The 21,743-nt window shown below is 42.8% G+C and overlaps 1 protein-coding gene across 12 annotated transcripts in view; it reads left to right on the plus strand.

Annotated features, from left to right (window-relative positions):
• UNC80 (unc-80 homolog, NALCN channel complex subunit) overlaps positions 1 to 21,743 on the plus strand; it is a 160,537-nt gene that overhangs the window by 107,245 nt on the left and 31,549 nt on the right. For 11 of the 12 annotated variants that reach the window (XM_083399560.1, XM_083399566.1, XM_083399568.1 and 8 more), the window contains 19 exons: positions 282 to 463; positions 2,427 to 2,558; positions 4,611 to 4,797; positions 6,478 to 6,609; positions 7,860 to 8,003; positions 9,419 to 9,519; positions 10,338 to 10,424; positions 11,275 to 11,458; positions 12,641 to 12,735; positions 13,379 to 13,468; positions 14,196 to 14,297; positions 14,504 to 14,684; positions 15,013 to 15,281; positions 15,685 to 15,819; positions 16,553 to 16,691; positions 18,224 to 18,320; positions 20,009 to 20,179; positions 20,543 to 20,635; positions 21,660 to 21,695. In XM_083399560.1, the coding sequence (XP_083255686.1) occupies positions 282 to 463; positions 2,427 to 2,558; positions 4,611 to 4,797; positions 6,478 to 6,609; positions 7,860 to 8,003; positions 9,419 to 9,519; positions 10,338 to 10,424; positions 11,275 to 11,458; positions 12,641 to 12,735; positions 13,379 to 13,468; positions 14,196 to 14,297; positions 14,504 to 14,684; positions 15,013 to 15,281; positions 15,685 to 15,819; positions 16,553 to 16,691; positions 18,224 to 18,320; positions 20,009 to 20,179; positions 20,543 to 20,635; positions 21,660 to 21,695 (2,557 nt within the window). The remainder of the gene's footprint in view (positions 1 to 281; positions 464 to 2,426; positions 2,559 to 4,610; positions 4,798 to 6,477; positions 6,610 to 7,859; positions 8,004 to 9,418; positions 9,520 to 10,337; positions 10,425 to 11,274; positions 11,459 to 12,640; positions 12,736 to 13,378; positions 13,469 to 14,195; positions 14,298 to 14,503; positions 14,685 to 15,012; positions 15,282 to 15,684; positions 15,820 to 16,552; positions 16,692 to 18,223; positions 18,321 to 20,008; positions 20,180 to 20,542; positions 20,636 to 21,659; positions 21,696 to 21,743) is intronic. The other variant, XM_083399565.1, reaches the window with a different exon arrangement.

A 21,743-nucleotide genomic window follows, 5' to 3' on the forward strand; every position in this document is an offset into this window, starting at 1 on the left:
GGCCCACAGTAGCTCCCCATGTGCTGCCAGATCTCCTCATAAAACAGCAGTTTCCTAACCATTTACTCAAAGAACCAATCAAAGGCATAGTTCTGAACTACATCCTCCAGAACTGCTTTTTAAAATTAAGGTGTCTCCCAGGTTTTCTTATTTCTTTATGAGTATGTCATTAAAAAACAAAGAATTTTACAGCAACACACACACACACACACACACACACACACAAACATAAGAGGTTAAAAACAGATACACACCATTCATGAAATATTTGCTTCCTGCAGCTGCCATGTTCCTTCTATGTGCTGTGAAAGTGCCAGAGGCAGTGTCGGATATGCTGATGTCTGAATTTCATCACCCTGAGGCAGTGCAAAGGTTGAATGCCATTCTTAAATTCCACACCCTCTGGAGATTTAGGTATCAGGTGTGGCCTCGGATGGAGGAAGGAGCTCAGCAAATCTTTAAGGTAAATTGTGTGGCGAGTTCCCGCCCCCCACCAGGATAAATGAAGACACAAGACACCATAATTTAAGGTTAAATGGGCGAATTAGGCCACAACTTTATTGAATTCAGGAATGAGAGGCATTGGCTTAGGCATTGGTCCTATCGACTATCCGGCTCCAGCCCATTTGCTGGAGACACGGGAAGGGTTAACACCATAGAGGTGGTGGGGGGCCCTCCGCTGCCGCTCTGGCCCTAATTGCGGGCAACATGCCAGCAAGAGAGGACGAGCCTGGTCGCGCCAGCCCTAAATAGGGCAGGCCCCGCCCCCCAGCCACCTGATTGGCTGGCTGGGGGGAACAACGCGGCCGGAATTCCCCTGCTCTCGCGGGGGCTGAAACCAGCCCCCGCTCACGTGGGGTGGGCGTGAAGCTGCAACCCCACCTCCTGCTCAGGTTCGGAAGTGGCTTTGTGACACTGTCTGGTACAATTAAGTGTTCGAGTTGTGGCACCAGAATACACCTTCAAAATCCTGTTTTGTTTTGTTTTCCTTTTTTAACTTTCCATACAACACATTTTTTAGACTTTGAATTTAGACAACCACTTACAGTAAAATAAAATAAAATTAAAACTTAGCAAGATGCAATGGGGAGAATATGAGACTCCCTTTATAATATGACTATAATTAACACTGTTGACGTCTTTAAGGAGTCTGAAACATTCTGTGGCAATAAATTGAACACGGGTTAAGGTCATGTGACAGCTCAGACATGTTGGGTTGGAAATAACTGGGAGACGAGTCGAAGGTGTCCATGTGGGAGGCATCTCCTAGATCGAGGCTAAGAGACTCCCTTTTATTGTATATTACCCCCATTGCAGCATATGCGCTTGGTGCTGATTGGTTACACGTGGGGTACGTACAGGCATCGTACGTATTACATACACGTATGATAGGGTTACATGCAGGCATTACACATCTTACTAGATAGAAACAGTACAGGGACATACTAATCTATGATAGATAGGGTGGTACGCAGGGATTATATAGAGTGCACTTAACATTCTTCTAGTCTGTAGTAATAAGCAGGGGATGTGTATAGTTAGATAACAGGGTCATCACATCAACTTAGAGAGTTGGAGCTTTCCGTGTCAGGGTCGTACAGAAGGCACTGTGCGAGAGAACTCCACCTACGCAGGCCTCCAAGAGATGCAACAGGAAAACAGCACAGGAACACAGGAAGGCCACATTCTTAGTCACACAGGATAAGGAATACTCTACACAGACTATCCCATTCATTATACCACATCTGATTTATTGGGAGTAGCAGACAAATGTAAGAAGATATGATACATACTCACATCTTATATCCAGCTTTCTGGGAGCTAGGAGGTTATTAAGCTGTGTTAACTTCTGTGAAAACAGAATGCTAGACTAGATAGGCCTTTGGTCTGATACTAGAGTGGATCTTCCTGGATCAAAGCTTTCTCCCCTATTGTTGTAGGTATAGGTGGCTTTGACACTGCGTTGGCCACACAGAGTGACAGAATATGCTTTGTAACCCTTCCTCCCAAGCTGAGGGAGTGTGACCTAGCTAAAGCTGGCAGGAGGGCTTGCTCTATGCTCTTAATCCCTTCATGCATTAATTACAGTGAAACATGTTGCTTATGTGAGGCTGACATCCCACACAGGGAAATATATGAGGTTATTTTCTTCTAAAAATAAATAAATCAAATGTCTTTCATAACAATAGGTTACTTAGTTTAAAGAATCATTAGCCTTCACTTCTTGTTTCATAATGAAGCTTGTAATTCCATCTTTATCCCATGGATGAAATTAAATGGCCTTTCATATTTGGACTCTGGAACATTTCCTCATTCCTGAAACAGGAAATATTTAGTATAGATAGAAGGGATTTGTTTCTACAGTAGCTTTTGGTTATGTGAGTCTCTTTCTCCCCCAGTTTGATGTCTTGATCTTTTTTTCCTAGATTCCTCCACCTAGCATTAACTTCACACTCCCATCCCCAGTTCTGGGAATGCCATCCGTCCCCATGTTTGACCCTCCATGGGTTCCACAGTGTAGTGGGAGCGTCCAGGACCCAATTAATGAAGACCAATCCGTAAGTAAAAAATCTTCTTGAAGTAGGCATTATTTTTTGAATGATATGCTGCTTGTGAGAAGAGTGAGACAGTCGCAAAACAAGACATGCAGGTAAAAGGCACCCAAATAACTGCTTAAGTGTCTTTGAAATACATTTTTAGTACATTTCATAGAACATGAAAAATAATGTGGGATGTGGGTTTTTAAAATCATTTTAATGATTCTCTCAATGCATGAATTACTATTAATAATAATATTATATCAACAATATTAATAGTGTTGGAGAAAAGCAAACAAATAGCTCTAGGGATCTTAGATTAGTAACACAGCCATAAAAACACAGCCATTAAAGCAGCTTTTTTATCCTGAATAAAAAGACCAAGTCCAGGGACAAAATATAAATACATTGAATTCAACAAATGCTTTTACTAAAAAGGGATGGAGCTCATCAATAAAAATTGGTCTAAATAAAAATATTTTACTTTTACAGCAGTCCTCCAGATGTCCAATTCCATACAATTCCCTCTCCATGAGAAAGTTCCACTCCATGGGGAGTGTCTATATATGTAAAGTATGCACAAGCAGCATTGAAAAAGCAGAGGCCAAATCTGCATCAGAATGTACATCTTTGTGGGTGTCTGTTAACCCAGAACCAATATACCCATGCACATGGTAAACCACTTGAGGTAGCCTGCTGCTATAATGTGCATTAGTTTGCAAAAATACTTTTTCATGAGGATAAACACCCAAAATCTTCTGAAGTTGTTCAGAAAAGCAAGGGTATTTGAGAAAATCTGTGGTCTTCCCATGAATATCCAAGAATGAGGGGAGACAAAGCAATTACCATATTTTTCCATATATAAGATGCCCCCATGTATAAGACAACCCCTACTTTTTGAGCCTGAAATAAATAATTGCAACATTCCATGTATAAGATGACCCTCAATTTTAAACAAAAAAATTGGGAAAAAATACACTGTATTTTTCGCTCTATAAGGCGCACCTGACCATAAGACACACCTAGTTTTTCGTGAAGGAAAACAAGAAAGCAATGCAAAACCTCTTGAGCAAAGAGGCAGGAGTGCTCCAGCTGCACTCAAGAGGTTTTGCGTGGCTATCCGTGAAGCCAGGAGAGCAAGAGGGATCAGTCCGCACCAATCCCTCTTGCTCTCCTGGCTTCAGCGAAAGCAACACAAAGCCTCTTGAGCGAAGAGGGAGTGCTCCTGCCTGAAGCACCACTTTAGCTAATGGGGCCTCCCGCTGCTGCTGCGCCGCCGAAGCACAATTTCTGTTCTCATCCTGAAGCAAAGTTCTTAACCTGAGGTACTATTTCTGGGTTAGCGGAGTCTGTAACCTGAAGCGTCTGTAACCTGAAGCGTCTGTAACCCGAGTACCACTGTACTCAGTGAGGGAAAGTGGGCAGGTTTGACACATTCTCATTTATTTGGTTTTAAACATATTTTAGGGTTAGTCGGTATCAAACCTCACTTGGAACTGAATTACAAGGGACTAGAACCTTCCTCTGTTTCAACAACCAGTTCTTCCCATTTTGGGGGCATTCCTTAGTGATTTCAGTCAGTGTGATAAAATGCTCTAGAGGGCTTTATAGAAGGAATAACCTTCACCTTGAATTGAGCCTGGAACCTCTCTTTGACAGCAAGCACCATTCACAAGTACTAGTTGAACCACCCCATAACAAGCAATCATGGGAGACAATACAATACAGCATCTCTGCATGCAATGCAGGCAGCAGTGTTGTGATTTATAAACCAATACCATGGCGCCTACTTCCATGTAAAGTTGCATTAGATTGTTGTAATATACCACATGTAGTAGACATAGTGTGAACTGGCTACATTTCTGATGTACGTAGTCTCTATTAACAAATTGCTTCGAATGTTTCCATAGTTTATTAAGGTTGTTAGTAAATTATGTCCATGTTAAAAACTTAATCAGAATACTCATAAACTGCAAAATGTGGATGGATGGATGATAAATAAAAAATGTGCTGTATAAAACCCAAGCAAACTCATTCACATAGCCTGCCTCCTACCCAATGGTTTGCTTACAGAAGTCATTTTCAGCCCGGGCAGTGTCACGTTCTCATCAGCGAGCAGAACATATTCTCAAGAATCTGCAGCAGGAAGAAGAGAAAAAACGTCTGGGCCGAGAAGCTAGTCTGATCACTGCTATCCCCATCACCCAGGAAGCTTGCTATGAGCCCAGCTGTTCCCCAAGCGTGGAGCAGGAAGAGGAAGGTGTGATTACTAGAGTCTGATAAGGCAAATGTACTGGGGATGTAATATAATCTTCATAAATTGCTCATGATTTTATTGCAGTAGAGATAATTCGAGGTTACAAGGGAGCAAGTGTTGATTCAGTTGATGATTAGAAGTAGGAGCAGCACTTAGTGGCTTTGAGCACAATTTATTAGCATTGTCACCTGTTGAAGTAACCACAAAAAAGACTGAGAGCTTTTTCAAGGTTTGTTGTGAAATGAGCACAAGAAGACTAGAACAGTCCTCATTTCCGTACATTACTTTAAACAGGATTGATGTAGCTATTTTTTTCTTAAAGTAATTGCCCTTGCTTATTAAAAATGGAGTGGGGAAAGTGTGTGTCAGTAACAATAGTCTTTAAATATTCAGGGTTGGCAGCAAGGTTCTCTGGCAGCCTTGACAGGATTGACACTCCAGGAAACTGCATAACCCCAAAAGAAGACAGGAGAAGCTCAGATTCAGTTGTTTGAGGACTGAGGGGGGTGTTATATGGAAGATGGTGACAATGGGAGTTTCCTCCTGAAGCAAATAGAAGCCGTGCCCAATCCCCAATCTGGATCAGAACTGTCCTCCGTGCGATCTTGATCTGGATTGGGAACCACCTGGCTGTTGTTGCCAGCTGGCACCCATTTCTCTCCAGGGTTGAAGTCAAACCTTCGGAGAGTTACAGTGCCTGCTTTGGAGACTGAGGCTTGTCTTGTTGCAGCTGGGGCAGATGAAGGCATCTGGTTTTGCTGCTATAGGTGCACCATGGTGTTTCTTCTCTCTGTGCTCCTCCCAGCAGTCTGGTTGTTTAAAAAGCATTCAGTTCGCTAACAATTGTTAACAACTTGGAATAAAAGTCTGACTTGAGTTTTTCACTGTTGAGCTAGGTCATCACAGTAGTAATAATAATAATAATTTTTATTTATACCCCGCCCTCCCCAGCCAAGGCCGGGCTCAGGGCAGCTTACAAGCAATAATAAAAACAAGATGAGTGATTACAACTTAAAAACAAAAGTAAAATGCAACATTAAAATAATGGAACATTAAAATATTAAAATGTAGCCTCATTGCAGGAGGAGAAAGGAAAAGAAAAAAGAGAGGGAGGGAGGGAATCAAATTGGCTCCAAGCCAAAGGCCAGGCGGAACAACTCTGTTTTACAGGCCCTGCGGAAAGAAATCAGATCATGCAGGGCCCTGGTCTCATGAGGCAGAGCGTTCCACCAGGCCGGAGCCAGAGTTGAAAAGGCCCTGGCTCTGGTTGAGGCTAATCTAACTTCCTTAGGGCCCGGGACCACTAGGGTGTTGCTATTTATGGACCTTGAGGCTCTCTGTGGGGCATACCGGGAGAGGCGGTCCCGTAGGTACGAGGGTCCTAGGCCGTGAAGGGCTTTAAAGGTCAAAAGCAGCACCTTAAATCTGACCCTGTACTCCACCGGGAGCCAGTGCAGCTTGAAAAGCACTGGGTGAATATGCTCCCATGGCAGAGACCCCGTGAGGAGCCTCGCTGCAGCATTCTGCACCTGCTGGAGTTTCAGCTTCAAGGGCAGCCCCACGTAGAGCGAATTACAGTAGTCAAGCCTGGAGGTGACCATCGCATGGATCACTGTGGCCAGTACACCAGCATAGGACTGGGATTTAGAAACCAAAATTTACATCTACTATTTGTTCCGTCAGTAGAAGAAGTTGCCAACCTGGCGTCCCGCCGTCTCTCTGTAAGCCCATCCTGCACCTCCAGCACATCTCACAGGAACTACTCCTTCCGCCGTGGCTCAGTTTGGTCAGTGCGTTCAGCAGCCAGTGCTGAAGGTAATGCAGTTTAAGACTGGATATTGATCGTCTTGTTAAATGCCATAGATTCTTTCTTGCATTGATTATGTATTTATTCAAAGCATTTATACCTTCTTCCTCCCAGAGGAAAAGCAAACCATCTCAGGGACCAGTCGTTAAAGTTACATGACTGGTTCCAGCAGAGAAGGAGCCCAATGGAGCTGGTTTCTCAGCAGAGCCAAAGGAATGACTCTGCTTCCCATCAATCCCTCCCCTCAATCACTGCAGCCTGATGGCATGGGTCCTGTCAGGTGACAGGTGATGGGAGGGAAGAGCCTGGTGGAGCTGCTTTGTCTGTTACATACATTTGGCTTTGCTTATAGCTTGAATCAGGGATTTCATTTATTTTTATTTTATTTAAAACCCATTGTGTATTGTGATAGCAGTCCCAGAGTGGCTTACATAAAATGTAGTATGTAGTAAGACAGGAGGAATCAATATATTACATTACTCTCAACAGTCAGAAAAAAACTAAAATAATAAGAATAAACAGGCCCAAATACCCTGCAAATGCCAAAGCAAAAGTGTGATTCTTTAGCTGGTTCCTAAGCCTCACAGGAGTCAGAACCAGCTGGATTTCCCTTCAGGGAAGGGAATTCCATAATTGATGCACCATCACCAAGAAGGCAGTCCCTCAGTTTACTATGTAGTAGGGTAACTTACCATGAGGGCTTCTCTCATAGATCTTAACACACTGGCAGGTCTGTATAGCAGGTATCTAAGGTACAGTGGTACCTCGGTTTACGAACTTAATCTGTTCCGGAAGTCCGTTCTTAAATCGAAACCATTCTTAAACCCAGGCGCGCTTTCCCTAAGGATGCCTCCAGCTGCCGGTGCCCTTCCACCGTTTGGATTCCGTTCTTAGACCGAGGTAAAGTTCGCAAACTGGGACACTACTTCCAGTTTTGCAGAGTTCGTAAACCAAATAGTTCGTAAACAAGGCTGTTCTTAAACCGAGCTACCACTGTATATGGTTTCAGTCGAAGGAGTGACAAGCTTCAATTATATTTATGTATAATTTATGTATGTGGGGGCTCTTAAGATCTCGCCATGCTTTCAAACTCCCTTCTCCTTTTTGAATGCTTGAATTAACTTGCAGTCAGTGCTGGATTAGATTGCAGTTTGGGAATGTGTTTCTGTTTCCATATTTGCAATGTTTTCTTATGGGAAACAGACTCATTATTAAGCGGGACTCCATTTACACTATATCTGTTTGTTTTCCCCCCTAGATGAGGAACACACGACAGAGCACACACCAAATCATCATGTGCCCCAACCCCCACAGGCAGTCTTCCCAGCATGTATTTGTGCAGCTGTGCTCCCTATTGTCCACTTAATGGAAGACGGAGAAGTCCGGGAGGATGGAGTAGCAGGTGTTTTTAGTTTTAAGGGTTTTTAGAATAATTAAAATGAATGTGACAGTGCAGTAATTTGGGCTGTGCGATAAATTGCCATATCATTGAATACTGGTATTGAAATAACATCGTGATAAGTGTTTCAACAAGGCAACATACTGGTGAATAAAAGGTGGAGACTTAACAGCTTCCCAGGGGGCACCTTACCGATAATTTGTAGACAATTTGCAGCCACCTTTTCTCCTGCTTTGTTTGCTCTCTCCCTCCTAACCAATAAGAAATGAGGACAAGCCCTCACACAAACCAGCAAACTCTTTTCAGCTTCACTGGTATCTTTACACTAAGAGCTCAGCTATTGATTCAGAGGCTGCTAACAATCCAGGAGGAACCCCCCCCCCCCAAAAAAAAAACCCCAAAGAATTGAAAAGCTCTTCTTTCTCCCCTCACACTCACCCCCACCAGTGGAAAAGAGGGGGGGAGAGGTTTTTTTTTCTGGTGGTGTTTATGTTGTTAGCTTTCCTCCCTATCAAAAAGGAAGGGTTGTGGTTTTTTTGTTTGTTTTGCAGCCTAAAACTCTTAAAGCATTCACCCTCCTTTTAGCACTTAAAATCAGGATCTAGCTGGTAGAGAAATCCTTATCTTTCTGTTATAGGCAGAGGGGTTTGTTTTATTGCCTGAATTAGGTCAATTGATTTGTTGCATTCTACAAAATAACTGAAGCAATTTACAGGAATAAATTTTATATAATCCCATGGTTGGTTCCATAAATGGATTGTTAGGGCATAACAGCCATTTAAAGTATCATTTTCTCATGTTGTAACTGGAGCATGCATTTGCCTCCTTGATTCCTAGCACTTAGTGTGCTTTTGAAGTATTCAAAAGTTTCCTATTTCCAGGTTCCATATTTCACTAAATAAGCAGTAATTAAGTAAAAGTAAAATATTGTAGAAGGATCATTGCCATAGCAAAGATATCACTATATAATGTAGTACTATAAGGCTGCAGTCCTAATATAACATAACAGTCCTGTATTATATAACAGAAGTAAATTCTGTTATATTTAGTGGGACTTATTTCCAAGTAGACCTGTATAGAATTGCACTGCAAATGTGGAACTTCCACTTCAGGCAGTTGTAGAATAGCAGTGCCTCAGCTGTTCTAAAGATCTTTATTGGGAAGCAACTTAAGTTTTGCATGGAAAGGTGAAAACACAGTTGCAATCAGATGGCTCATAATTTAAAATAAACACAAAGAATTGGTTATGTGCAGAAGAGAGAAGTAAACTAAAAAATCAAGTTGATTTTAGACTCACAAGGCTAGGTGGGACCTGGCCTAGCTAAAGAAAAAAATGTGAACCATTAGTTATTGCCATGTGACATTTACTTTTTCCTGAAATGGGGCCCAGACTAGCCCTCTCGTTTTGTCTTGTGCAGTGAGTGCCGTGGCTCAGCAAGTCCTGTGGAACTGTCTCATTGAAGATCCTTCTACAGTTCTTCGGCATTTTCTGGAGAAACTTACGATCAGCAATCGACAGGTAGAGACTCTATTTTCTAGTATACAATTAAAATTAATGTACCAGTGGAACTTCTTGTATGTCTTTGTAATGTTATATTGTCAATGGGTACATAAGAAGATACCTTTGAAACAAGGATGGCTGGGGAACTTCTGGGAAATAATTTTATTAGTGAAACTCACAGCTTTCAGGTTTATTTGAACATGTTAATGAAATATGGAGTTCAGTAGCTGTTTTATAAGCAACTCTTTGTCACTGAGCTATGACCAATTTGAATGGTTAAACCCATTGCTATTTTTCTAGAAAAAGAGCTGCTGGAATTCACCATGAACACCTCCCTTGTTCTCTTAGAAAAACAATGGTGCCCACCTGAGAGGTGTTGGAACTGAGTTCTGGCTGGAAAAAAGCCCTGGTCAAACCTCATATTCTGCCTTTTGAAAACATATTTATCTTAGAGAAATGTTACCTTCATATGAAGGTTTTAACTTTTATGTGTTGATACTAGTATCAAATACATTTATTGATTTATTGATTGATTGATTGATTGATTGCCCCAAACACTTTGAGACAAGACTAGGGTACATAGCTGTACCTTCATTCCAGGTTTTATGGATTTCCAGTTTAGTTAACATGAAAGTGGATGACTGGGAAGCCTGTCCAGCTGGCAGGGGTGGAAGTTGGGTACAATAATTTATCCTAGTAGAAGCCGTGAAGTTAACCAATGGAAGGTATTCATATGTATTTGTGGAGTGGATCCTTTCTGATGAAAAGAGTAAAAGTGAGTTAAATTTTGAGAAGAAAGTAATAAAGCTGAAAAGCAAATTCTGCTCTTATTCTAGGATGAGTTGATGTATATGCTGAGGAAACTTCTGCTCAACATTGGAGACTTCCCTGCCCAGACATCCCATATTCTATTTAATTACTTGGTAAGCTGTTCTGAGTCCCTTGCAGAACCAAAACTGTAACCATTATTTACACATTTCTCCAAAATATAAACACTGGTCTGATTTACACCTCCCTAAACCCAAGAAAAGACTTGCTGGGTGTTCCCAAAGTGTAATAAAGGCAAAATACAGTTGGCTGATATTGTGGTGTTGGTTCTGATGCCCATAGTCCTGTTTGTCTAAGAAATAGAAATACAGGAATCAAAACAAAGTGGACCTGAAATATGATTTAATATTACTGAGAGATGATCACTAAAGATTCAAAAGTTTGTGAAAGAACAGGGTCGCTGCTGTTGCTAGTCAGACAAAGTCTTCATAGCTACATGAATCTCACTCATCAGGCTAGGGGCAAGTTAGAACTCTTTCTCCTGACTGAATCACAGCATACAGAAAACTAGATGGGAAGACTCAGTCAAGAGGCTCTTTCAAGCAGCAACACGTGTTCCCTGAGGGGACTTCACATTCATTATTATTTTTTTGTTTATACACTGCTTGATTGTAAAAATCCTCAAAGCAATTTACGAAAAGGTAAAATAATAAAATTGAGAAAAATAATAAAACTGAGAAAACAAGTTAAAATTCTAAAATAGATTAAAATTACCTCAGCTTTCTAAGCATCTGGTAGGCCTGCTATAAAATAAGAAAGTTTTATAGCAGGCGCCAAAAAGAGTACAGTGAAGACGCCTGCTTGATCTCAATAGGCAGGGAGTTCCAAAGTGTGCAATACATTATACTTTGATACTGAGGATCTCTAGAGCAGGGCTAATATGTGGCTAACTGGTGCTCTTTGCAGAACTAAGCCAAATGCAGCCTGTATCTTTGTGATTCATAGGTGGGACTGATCATGTATTTTGTGCGCACGCCATGTGAATGGGGCATGGATGCTATTTCAGCGACTCTGACTTTCCTGTGGGAAGTTGTAGGATATGTAGAAGGACTATTCTTCAAGGATCTCAAACAGACTATGAAGAAGGAGCAATGTGAAGTGAAGCTTCTGGTTACTGCCTCAATGCCTGGTATGGAATTCACTATACAGTACATAGACGGTGGCCTTTTAGCCGAATTTGCTTCTTATATTTACTTTTCGCTGCTGCAGCACTGCTGTGTTTCTTTCTCATTATTTTTGATGGTCTCCTTTTAATTAAACAATTCAAAGTCAATTCTCTTAAAAAATTAATTTCCAGTTTTAAAATTTAAAGTAGGGTTTTAAAATACAATTATTATTATTAATAATAATTTAAAAGCTAAACTAAACTAAATATGCCCCCACAAAGGACTTGGTAGGTCAGTGATGGGCACTCTCTTTGGCTGATCAGGCCACTTCCCCACCCTCTTCCAACTCCACTGGGGGGGTTGACCAGAGCGGGTGAATCAGCCACAACATTTGGAGAACTGGTACCCATCTGCAGAAACGACATTTTATTGCAGTGTCCTGCATGACACACAAAGACTCACCAACCTTCAAAGCTTGTATGCTGGATTCCTGCCAGAAATAACCAAGGGTTGCAATATACAGTATGTCCTTGTAAGTTCTCTGTTAGCCGTGTCTGCTGTAATGTGAACAACAAAGACACTGATCCAAAAATCATCCTTTTTAACAACCCCCCCCCCGAGTTCTCAAATATTATTATTTTTCTTAGAGTATCCCCTGAGGATTCATAAAATATTAACCACAAACACTTCCTAGCTGTTGATGTCTCTGAACAAAAGATTGCTGTCTACACAATAGAGCCAGCATTGTGTCACAGTTAGCCATGAAACACACTGTGTGACTTGGAGCCAATCATTCTCTCTAAGCCTAACCTACCTATAGAATTGTAGAGTTGGAAGAGACCCTGAGGGTCATCTAGTCTAACCCCCTGCAATGCAAGAATCTCAACTAAAGCATCTATATTTCACAGGGTTCTTGTGAGAATAACATGGGGGGGGGCATGTACAGTTCCATGGGTTCTGTGGAGAAAGGGCAGGATATAAATATAAACTGAAATATAGACACTGAACAGTGGCTTTGAAATAGTACTTTATCCCCCCCCCCCTTTTCTTTTTCTAACAACCATGTATGCAAGGGTTAATATTACCAGTAGTGTTGGTCTTTTGTAGTCTGGTATAGTATATTAAGACATTAAATTATACTAATTACATTGGACTTTGTATTATACTAATCATATTAGGACAATATTATATTACATTTTTTGTAGGCACCAAGACCCTTGTAGTTCATGGGCAAAATGAATGTGATATCCCAACTCAGTTACCAGTCCATGAGGACACTCAGTTTGAAGCTCTGTTAAAGGTATGAATACTATTTTATTAAAACAATTCAGAACAATGTTTTGATGCCTATATTTTCAAATCCACCAGTATTATGGAAGTAATGAAATATGAAGCTTCATTTTTCTGTGAATTATTTGTCCCGGTATCAACTTAGATGTGTAAAGACTGGACTTGTAAAAGCATGAATTTCCTCCAGTGTATGGGGCAAAGAAATAGAGTAAATAAAAGAAAATTTTATTCAACATTAACATGCCAACGTGGCTGAAACCAGGCAGCTCTTATCCTAAGCAGAAGGAATTGTTTAAGGACATGAAGGGATTCCCAGCTACCCTCCTACTTGTGCCTTATATTCACAAGAATGACCAATAAAATACTTGCAGAATTACATCAGTTAATATAACTTTTTAAAAAGAATCTCCAATATTTCAGATCTGAAGCAAATACTTTCATCCTCTTGAAAAACTATGCAGTTTTTAAAATCCCCCTTTCTACAGGCAGTGGTTTATAGAGATGAGATGTGATCGCAGGAGGAATTTAGAGTCTAAAATAGATAGCTTTCTTGAATGAAAAAGTATTCTGGAACCCAAATAAGATATTTTAAATTATGTCCTATATGATTTGCTCAAAAGATAACAGCTGTTGCTTATTTCTTTCCATTTCAGGAGTGTTTGGAATTTTTTAACATATCTGAATCCCAATCTTCCAACTATTTCTTAATGGATAAACGATGGAATCTTATTCATTATAATAAGGTGAGACAATGTTTTGTGAGCTGATTTCATGCATTCATTGCTATTGTAAAGGTAAAGGTAAAGGGACCCCTGACCATTAGGTCAAGTCGTGACCGACTCTGGGGTTGCGGCCCTCATCTCGCTTTACTGGCTGAGGAAGCCGGCGTTTGTCCACAGACAGCTTCCGGGTCATGTGGCCAGCATGACTAAGCCGCTTATGGCGAACCAGAGCAGCGCACGGAAACACCATTTACCTTCCCGCTGGAGCGGTACCTATTTATCTACTTGCACTTTGACGTCCTTTCAAACTGCTAGGTTGGCAGGAGCAGGGACTGAGGAACGAGAGCTCACCCCCTCGCGGGGATTCGAACCGCCGACCTTCTGATCGTCAAGTCCTAGGCTCTGTGGTTTAACCCACAGCGCCACCCGCGTCCCCTTCATTGCTATTGACAACTGTGCTTTTCTATGTAGATTGCACCATCTTGGAAAAAGATGTGTTACAAGAAATATTTTGTCTTGCAATTTTAAAATTTTGGAGTAAAGAGCATTCATCCAGTTTTAGAGTCAGAAACATGGATGATTCACCTAGGTGTTGTTGTTGTTTTTAATGCACAGACATTAGATGAGTAACCACAGATAGCACAGCATTCAGCTACTACTAAAGAACATTCATTATTACTGCTGTGATTAAAATTGCATTATTTTATTGGTAAAATATATTTCTTTTCCCCCCCCCATTCCACTTCAGACCTATGTCCGTGATATTTATCCATTTCGAAGATCAGTATCTCCCCAGTTGAATTTGGTACACATGAACCCAGAAAGGGGCCAAGAACTCATTCAGAAACAGGTATTCTGTCCCCCTGCCAATAGCTGTGCATCTATTATTACTTGCTTTAGGCTAGGGGTATAAGTGGAGCAAAGCATCTGTTAACTAGGTGTCAGATTCAAGACCTAATTGTGGGTGTGTTTTTGGACACTAGTGTTCCTGTGTCAATGTATACATTTTATGTGTGCATGCACAATTTCAGACTCTTTCTTTGGCTGTTTTACCAGGTGTTCACACGCAAGCTTGAAGAAGTGGGTCGGGTTCTGTTCCTCATTTCTCTGACCCAGAAGATCCCCGTTGCTCACAAACAGTCTCATGTGTCTCTGTTGCAAGAAGACCTTCTCCGCTTGCCCTCTTTCCCTCGCAGCGCCATTGATGCTGAGTTCTCACTCTTCAGTGATCCACAAGGTACTACAAGGAGAAAGCCTTTGGCTGCAACTCCAGTAGCTCTGTTTTGCTGACTGAGTACACTAAAATGCCAATTGATAACATTAATATTTATTATAATATAACAAGGTTATTTTCAGATCAGAAAGATGTAAGTTAAAGGATCTAGTGGTGTGTTTGATTATCTAATATGCAAACAAAGCAGCCACTACATTTCCCCACCCGCCGTCAGCATATCTGCAGAGGCAATGGTTCACAGTGGAGATTTTCCTTGGAATGTCAGGTGTTTATTCATCTTTGAGGCAAGCTGCTGTGTTTGAAACTCATGTTGCTCACCTTGTTCTTATAGCTGGAAAGGAGCTATTTGGCCTTGACACCCTTCAGAAAAGCCTCTGGATTAAACTGCTAGAGGAGATGTTTCTTGGGATGCCTAGTGAATTTCCCTGGGGGGATGAAATTATGCTCTTCCTCAACGTATTCAATGGAGCCCTGATCCTGCACCCTGAGGACAGTGCCCTGTTGAGGCAATATGCTGCCACTGTCATCAACACAGCCGTACATTTCAACCACCTCTTCTCTCTCAGTGGGTACCAGTGGATTCTCCCCACTATGCTTCAGGTGAGTCTCTCACCAGAGAGAAATGAACAGGCCTGAACTAGCCATGAAGTCAATTCTGCAACTGTGAAGGGCCCTGATCAAGCTGGAAAGTCCTGTTATGTTAAACTTGCCTTGGAGCTCCTTGATGTGGAGAGAGGGTGCTGATTTTGCTTCTTGCACTGGCCTTATCTGCTCCTTGCACTTGGTCACTTCAGAACATAGCGTTTCAGTTCTTCACATGATTTAAGGACACGAGCCACATTGTCGTGGCTTTGTAGAGAAATATGAAATCCAAATTGTCTGTCCATCCATCCATCTAATAAACAGGAGGAACAGTGAAATGTGGAACTTTAGAGTGTGACTTTGCAATGGGTCATCATGCCTATCAATCAAATAGTACCTTTAGTGTTTTCTCTCTGTCCAGGTATATGCTGACTACGAAAGCAACCCACAGCTCCGTCAAGCAATTGAGTTTGCCTGCCGTCAATTTTACATTCTACATCGTAAGCCCTTTGTACTACAATTGTTTGCCAGTGTGGCTCCTCTCTTGGAGTTTCCTGTGAGTACAAATGGATTCCCAACAACTTTCCCCTCCCTACAAGATTTTAAAGATGACTCATGGTGCACGCACTTGCAAAACTCTCTCATCTTGTGGGAATGTCAAGCTTGCAAGCGCATGTTCCATTGCGGGGTGGGGTGGGGGGAGGGGTTCCTGCTCCCATATACAAATGCAGCACCTAATTCTAGGTGACAGGGCTGCATCTTCCTGTTCAGTCTCCTGTTCGGTTGCTGCCACCTCCTGTTCAGCATCCCATATTGGCTGATCAAAGCCCTCCCCAACTTCCATTGAGGCTCTCACAAAGCATGATCTGGCATCCCCGCTTCTCCTGCGAAATGGCTGAAGTTGGGGCGGAAAAGGTAATCTGCCCTCCTTCAACCCAGGTTCCCACAGTTCAGCCGTCTCTCTGTCTGTTCTTCCTCCTCCTCTGCTTGGGCCTACCAATCCCAGTCTGATCCTGACAGTGCTGTGGGGCTCATGGAACTGACTTCCTGATCTTTCACAGGAAAGTGTTGTTCAGTATATCTCTCAGAAGTTTAGACCACCTGGGGGGGGGGGCGGGATCTCCATTTTCCACAAGTAACATACAATCACCCTGTAGTACTGGATTCAAGCTAGTAGAATTTTTGTAAAACATCTCACTATATACATATGATGCTACTTCCATCTGTAAGTGTAACAAAATGTAAATGGAACCTGAAAATCAGAATTACATTTATTTTTTGAAATGCAGGATGCAACAAACAATGCACCCAGCAAAGGCGTATCGGCTCAGTGCCTGTTTGATCTGCTGCAGTCCTTAGAAGGAGACACTCCTGACAACCTGGACATTCTGGAACTAGTGAAAGCAGAAAAGCCTCTAAAATCATTAGGTATTCCAAAGTTTCTTTGAATTAGCTTTTTTATGAAATAAATATGTCTTTTCTGTTAACTTTTGAACATACTTCAGCTTCAACTCTTATTATTTATTTAGGTTTAAAATGCCAATGTGTTCACCCCACTTTATCAGCATGAAGGACATTATTTATATAATTATTTATAGATGGCCTTTTGGCAGTCCAAGGCAGTACACAAAACTGTTTATAAAGCATTAAAAATACAATAGTTATTGTCTGCCACAATTTGTCCATTCATCCAACCTTTGTTTTGGGCAGACTCCCAAGACCTGCCCATTGCAATACACACAAACTCTCCCATAATAGCAAACACCTGCCTGTCCTCCTGAAGCACAGTGAGGCTTCTTTCAAGCATCTACATTCTCAACCCCCTGCCTCCTTAACTCTAAAAGTAAGCATCGCTGCAGCAGTGGCACAGGTGATTTCATAGTCACTCCAGGAAAAGTGTCTTGTTCTGAGGGCCTACTCAGAGCAAGGCAGGAGCTGGATACAAGAGGTCTTGCTGTTCGGTGGGCAGCAGCAGCAGGACTTGTTGGCAACCAGTGGTGGGCCCAAGGGCTCAATATGCCACCGCCCCTGCCCACCTCCTGAGGCAGTTGCTTCAGTTTGCCTAGTGGAAGGGCTGGCATTTTCCTTGTGAGAAAACAGTTTCCTTGCTGAACTGTTGTTCAGCAGCTGAAGTGCTTCTGAACATGCACAGTTTCAGCTGCCATGACAATTCCGACTGACAAACCTTTTCCAAACCATTTTGCACAGGGATGGAGAACTTGTGAACCTCCATATGTTGTTGGGCTCCAGCTGCCATCATGCCCGACCATTAGCACTGCTTGCTGGAGCTGATGGGAGAGTCCAACAATGTCTGAATGGGAGCCAGCTAACTTGCACCAGAGTGCAGGAGCCAAAATAGGACAACCTGGGATCCAATCAGAAGTCTGGATAACTTCTGTAATTCTGGGGTGTCCTGCTCAAAGTAGGATAGCTGAGAAGTATGCAACATCGGACATGGTGCCTAGGAGCCATCACTGTTAGCAGGAAGGAAGTGAGCAGGGAAGGGAGGATTTGTTTGCTCTGATCTCACTGCGGCAGCATCTTGCCCTGGCAGTGCTAAGGAGATTGCTAAGGCCAAAAGTCTGTTGTGGGTGGGTGTATTTAATTTTGCTAACTTATGTGCTAACTAACCAGCCAATACCAGCTGCAATATATTTAGGTTAATAACCAAACCTACTGCTAAAGTTCATTGTAGGTCAAATTTACTCTTGTGCCATTATTATCATCATAAAAAAACCTTCAGGGATAAATCCTATTATACAAATCAAGATCTGCAATAGAAAGAGAATTACTTGCCTAAGAAATCATGGTGAGCGGGTGGCTAAGCCCACAGAATATCGGATTACAGTTCAGTAATCAATTTACTGGGCTGCTGTTGATTTGTTGAATAGATCTCTCCTCCTTATTGCGTCACCCCCATTTCACAGAATTTATAATCTACTCCCCCCCCCCCTTTACAGATTTCTGCTACGGCAACGAGGATCTGACTTTTTCCATCAGCGAGGCCATAAAGTTATGTGTAACAGTTGTTGCATATGCCCCTGAGTCATTCAGAAGGTAACCTATGTTTTGGGGTTGGAGTTTGAGTGCATTTGCAAATAAAACTCTGATGGCATGAGCCTAGCAGAAAGAGAGAGAGTGGTACCTTGATTCCCAAACTTAATCCATTCCGGAAGTCCGTTCCAAAACCAAGGCGTACTTTCCCATAGAAAGTAATGCAAAATGGATTAATCCGTTCCAGACTTTTAAAAACAACCCCTAAAACAGCAATTTAACATTACTTTTACTATCTAGCAAGACCATTGATCCATAAAATGAAAGCAATAAACCAGGCTGCAATCTACTACCCAGTATCAAAAACTGGCAGTGATCTACCCATTGTCATTGGAGGGATGAGGAGTGTGCACCAGGTGCATGAAGGGGGAGTTCAAGGGGGGGGAGGAAAGGCCAAAAAAACCTCTGAGGAGCCAGTCGGCTTCTCTCCCCCCCCTCCCGCCAGCCCTTTCTCCCCCCTAAAGCTGCTCCCCCCCCCCAGCCCTTCTGGATCCCTCCCCTCCCCATCCAGCACCTTCTCCAGGGCTGGCATGAGCAGCCTCCACCACTTGGGCACGTTCTCCTCACTGAAGAACTCATCCTGCAGCGGCAGCATCTGCATCCTGCCTGTGCCGCCCCACGCCCCGTGAGGGGAAGCGGCAGCAGTCACTGCTGGGGCCTAGCCGCTTAGCATTGCTCTGGGGCCTGGAGCAGCGGCCATGGGTGACACCTGGTACTGGAGGAGCGGGCGGTTGATGCTGCAGTGGCAATGGTGGCGGAGGGACCCAGCCCTGGGGGGTGGCGACATCCCTTGCCCGCTCGCTTGCCGCCCGGTGCTGGGTCCCTCCTCCACCTTTGCCGCCACTGCAGCATCCACCACTCCCACCTCCAATTCCGGATGTTGCCTGCAGCCGCCGTGACCCCAGCACTGAGTCAGGGAAGGCCAGGCCAGGCGGCCAGAGAGCAGGCAACAGAAGTGTGGCACTCAAAATGGAAGTTTGGAGCACGTTTGGATCCAAAAAAAGTTTTTCAAACCAGAACACCTATTACCGTTTTTGCGGTGTACGAATTCCACGTTGTTTGTGAACTAAGCTGTTCAAAAACCAAGGTACCACTGTATGTCTCCTTTTTAAAAAAGTGTAATATGGGCAAATTATGGCCCTGTGTATGATTTAAACCTTTTCCAAAGTTGCCTTTTAAAAAAGTTTTTAAATGGTGTGCATATTTCTATGGAATAGAAGAGCTGTTCAGGAGTTGAAGTTGTGTTTGCTTCTCAGACTGTCAGTTGCTTTGAAGACCATATGCCTAGGATTGTGCTTGTGCACTGCTTGCTCTACTTCAGTAAACATGACATAGCACCCTACATATGCACATGGCTCCTCTTGTTGGATTGTGAAACATTTTTTAGAGCTGACATTTTACTCTTAGCACCTACCCTGATTGTTTCAGGTAGGCTGCCTACTTTTTAACAGTGCAGTGCATTTTTATTCAATTAAACATTTGTTTAATTATTAATACTATAATCATAATTTCTTTAATTATTAAAATGTTAAACTCAAAATATTGCTCCAAGGAAGCTATCCAAGCCCGTCAGTGCTGTCCGAAGAAGCAGGGAGCAAGTTATATGCTTGTTCAAATTATTAGAATTCTGTATGCTTGGGTGCACCCTTGGTTTGCTTGATTTCATCCTCACGTGATGCACATGGGCTCAGTCTTCAGATGCTGATGGTCCTTGAAGCCCTGGTTCCCTGTTACCTGCAGAGGCTTAAGAGGCAAACTTCCCAAGTGGAGACAGTGACAGCGGCTCGAGAGGAGATTGCTGCTACAGCTGCTCTTGCTACATCCTTACAAGCGCTCTTGTACAGTGTAGAAGTTCTTACCAGGTGAGCTGCTCCACTTTTGTGACTGTGACCATGGAGAACGTAGGAAGTGAAGAACACAAGAACATTATTTCATGTTAGTCCCTGTTGTAAAAGTTGATAGGTGTTCTTTCATGAGGACTGATTTGAATTGCCAAAGGAGAATTCAGATCAGCACAATCTTCAAATATGATACAAAAAGTGTGGGGTGTTTTATTTCAATATTTAATTAGCAAAATCTGTTTAGGTGAAAAACTTGAGGTCAAAAGCAAATACTGGACCTTGATCACAGCATTTGGGTGATAAAAATTCACATTTCTGTGGTAAATGCAAAAATTGTCACCAGGATATTAGTTTTTGACCCTGCCTTTTTTCCCCATTAAACAGGCCAATGACTGCCCCTCAGATGAGTCGCTGTGATCAAGGCCATAAAGGAACCACTACTGCTAACCATACTATGTCGTCTGGAACAAATACTAGGTAATTAACTGGGGCTGTCCTATGACTTGCTGATCCAAGCTCCAGTTCCTAACGTTCCTGATGATATTGTATGCGTGTGCACATAGTTTCATGGGGAAACATGGAGTTTGGGACTATGGCTTTGGGAGAAGAACGTAAGAATTGCCTTGCTGGATCAAGCCAAAGGCCCATCTTTCCCAATTTCTTTTGTTTCCAGCAGTAGCCTGCCCAATACTCACAGGAAACTTGCAAGCACAACATGAAAGAGAAGACAATTATGTGTTGTTATCTGTTTACAGCACCAGGAGAGCAGAGCTAGAATGCATGTGTGTGTAGAGGAGGTTCCTTGTTTCCCCATGAAACTGTATACACACACAACATACATAGGGTCCAGTAATCCTACCCACCCCACGTCCCTCCCAATGACAAGAGGGGATCTAAGTTCTACTGAGCAAGATGGACCTCAGGCTGGAGCTCCAGGCAGAGGCAAGCCAATGTGCCTCTCCCTCTCCCCTTCTGCATTAAGCTGAAGACAGGAGGCTGAGTCATGTGGGCTTCCCTCTGTGCCTAAGAGCATTCAAACTCAGAGCATCCATTGGGTGCAGATGCGATCTTCCATGCCTCTGCCACCCACCTCTGCTCTTGGCTGAAGGCTGGCTGCTTTGCCTGAGCACTGTTCAGGAACAACCACTGCAGGTGCTCAGAGCACCTGTTGGGCACTGAACCAAAGCAATCCAATACCTCTCCACCTGCCCCCATCACCTCTAAGGTGAAGGCTTGCCTCTGCACTTGATGGGGTATTCTGAGTTTAGAACACCCGTTGGGCACAGAGGCAGAGCATTTATGGATTGGAGTTCATGCACAGACAACTCCATTGAAGTGTTACACCCATGCATGGATGTCAGGTGGGGTCAAAAGCAGAATAAGTATGTTGGGAGGGAAGGCATGCTCACCACATGCAGTGGGAGCATTGTCTGAAGGGGTCCAAAGTGTATTTAAGGTCCTCGATCTTTTCCCTTATACCATTTTCCCTCTGTATTTCTAGATACCCAGATCAAGGAGCCAAACTGCACTTTATCAGGTACTGTATGTTTGCCACCCAATCTCCTTAGCATTTGTGATGAACACC

Source organism: Podarcis tiliguerta (genome assembly GCF_965153285.1).
Source record: "Podarcis tiliguerta genome assembly, chromosome: 1".
Classification (NCBI taxonomy): Eukaryota; Metazoa; Chordata; class Lepidosauria; order Squamata; family Lacertidae; genus Podarcis; species Podarcis tiliguerta.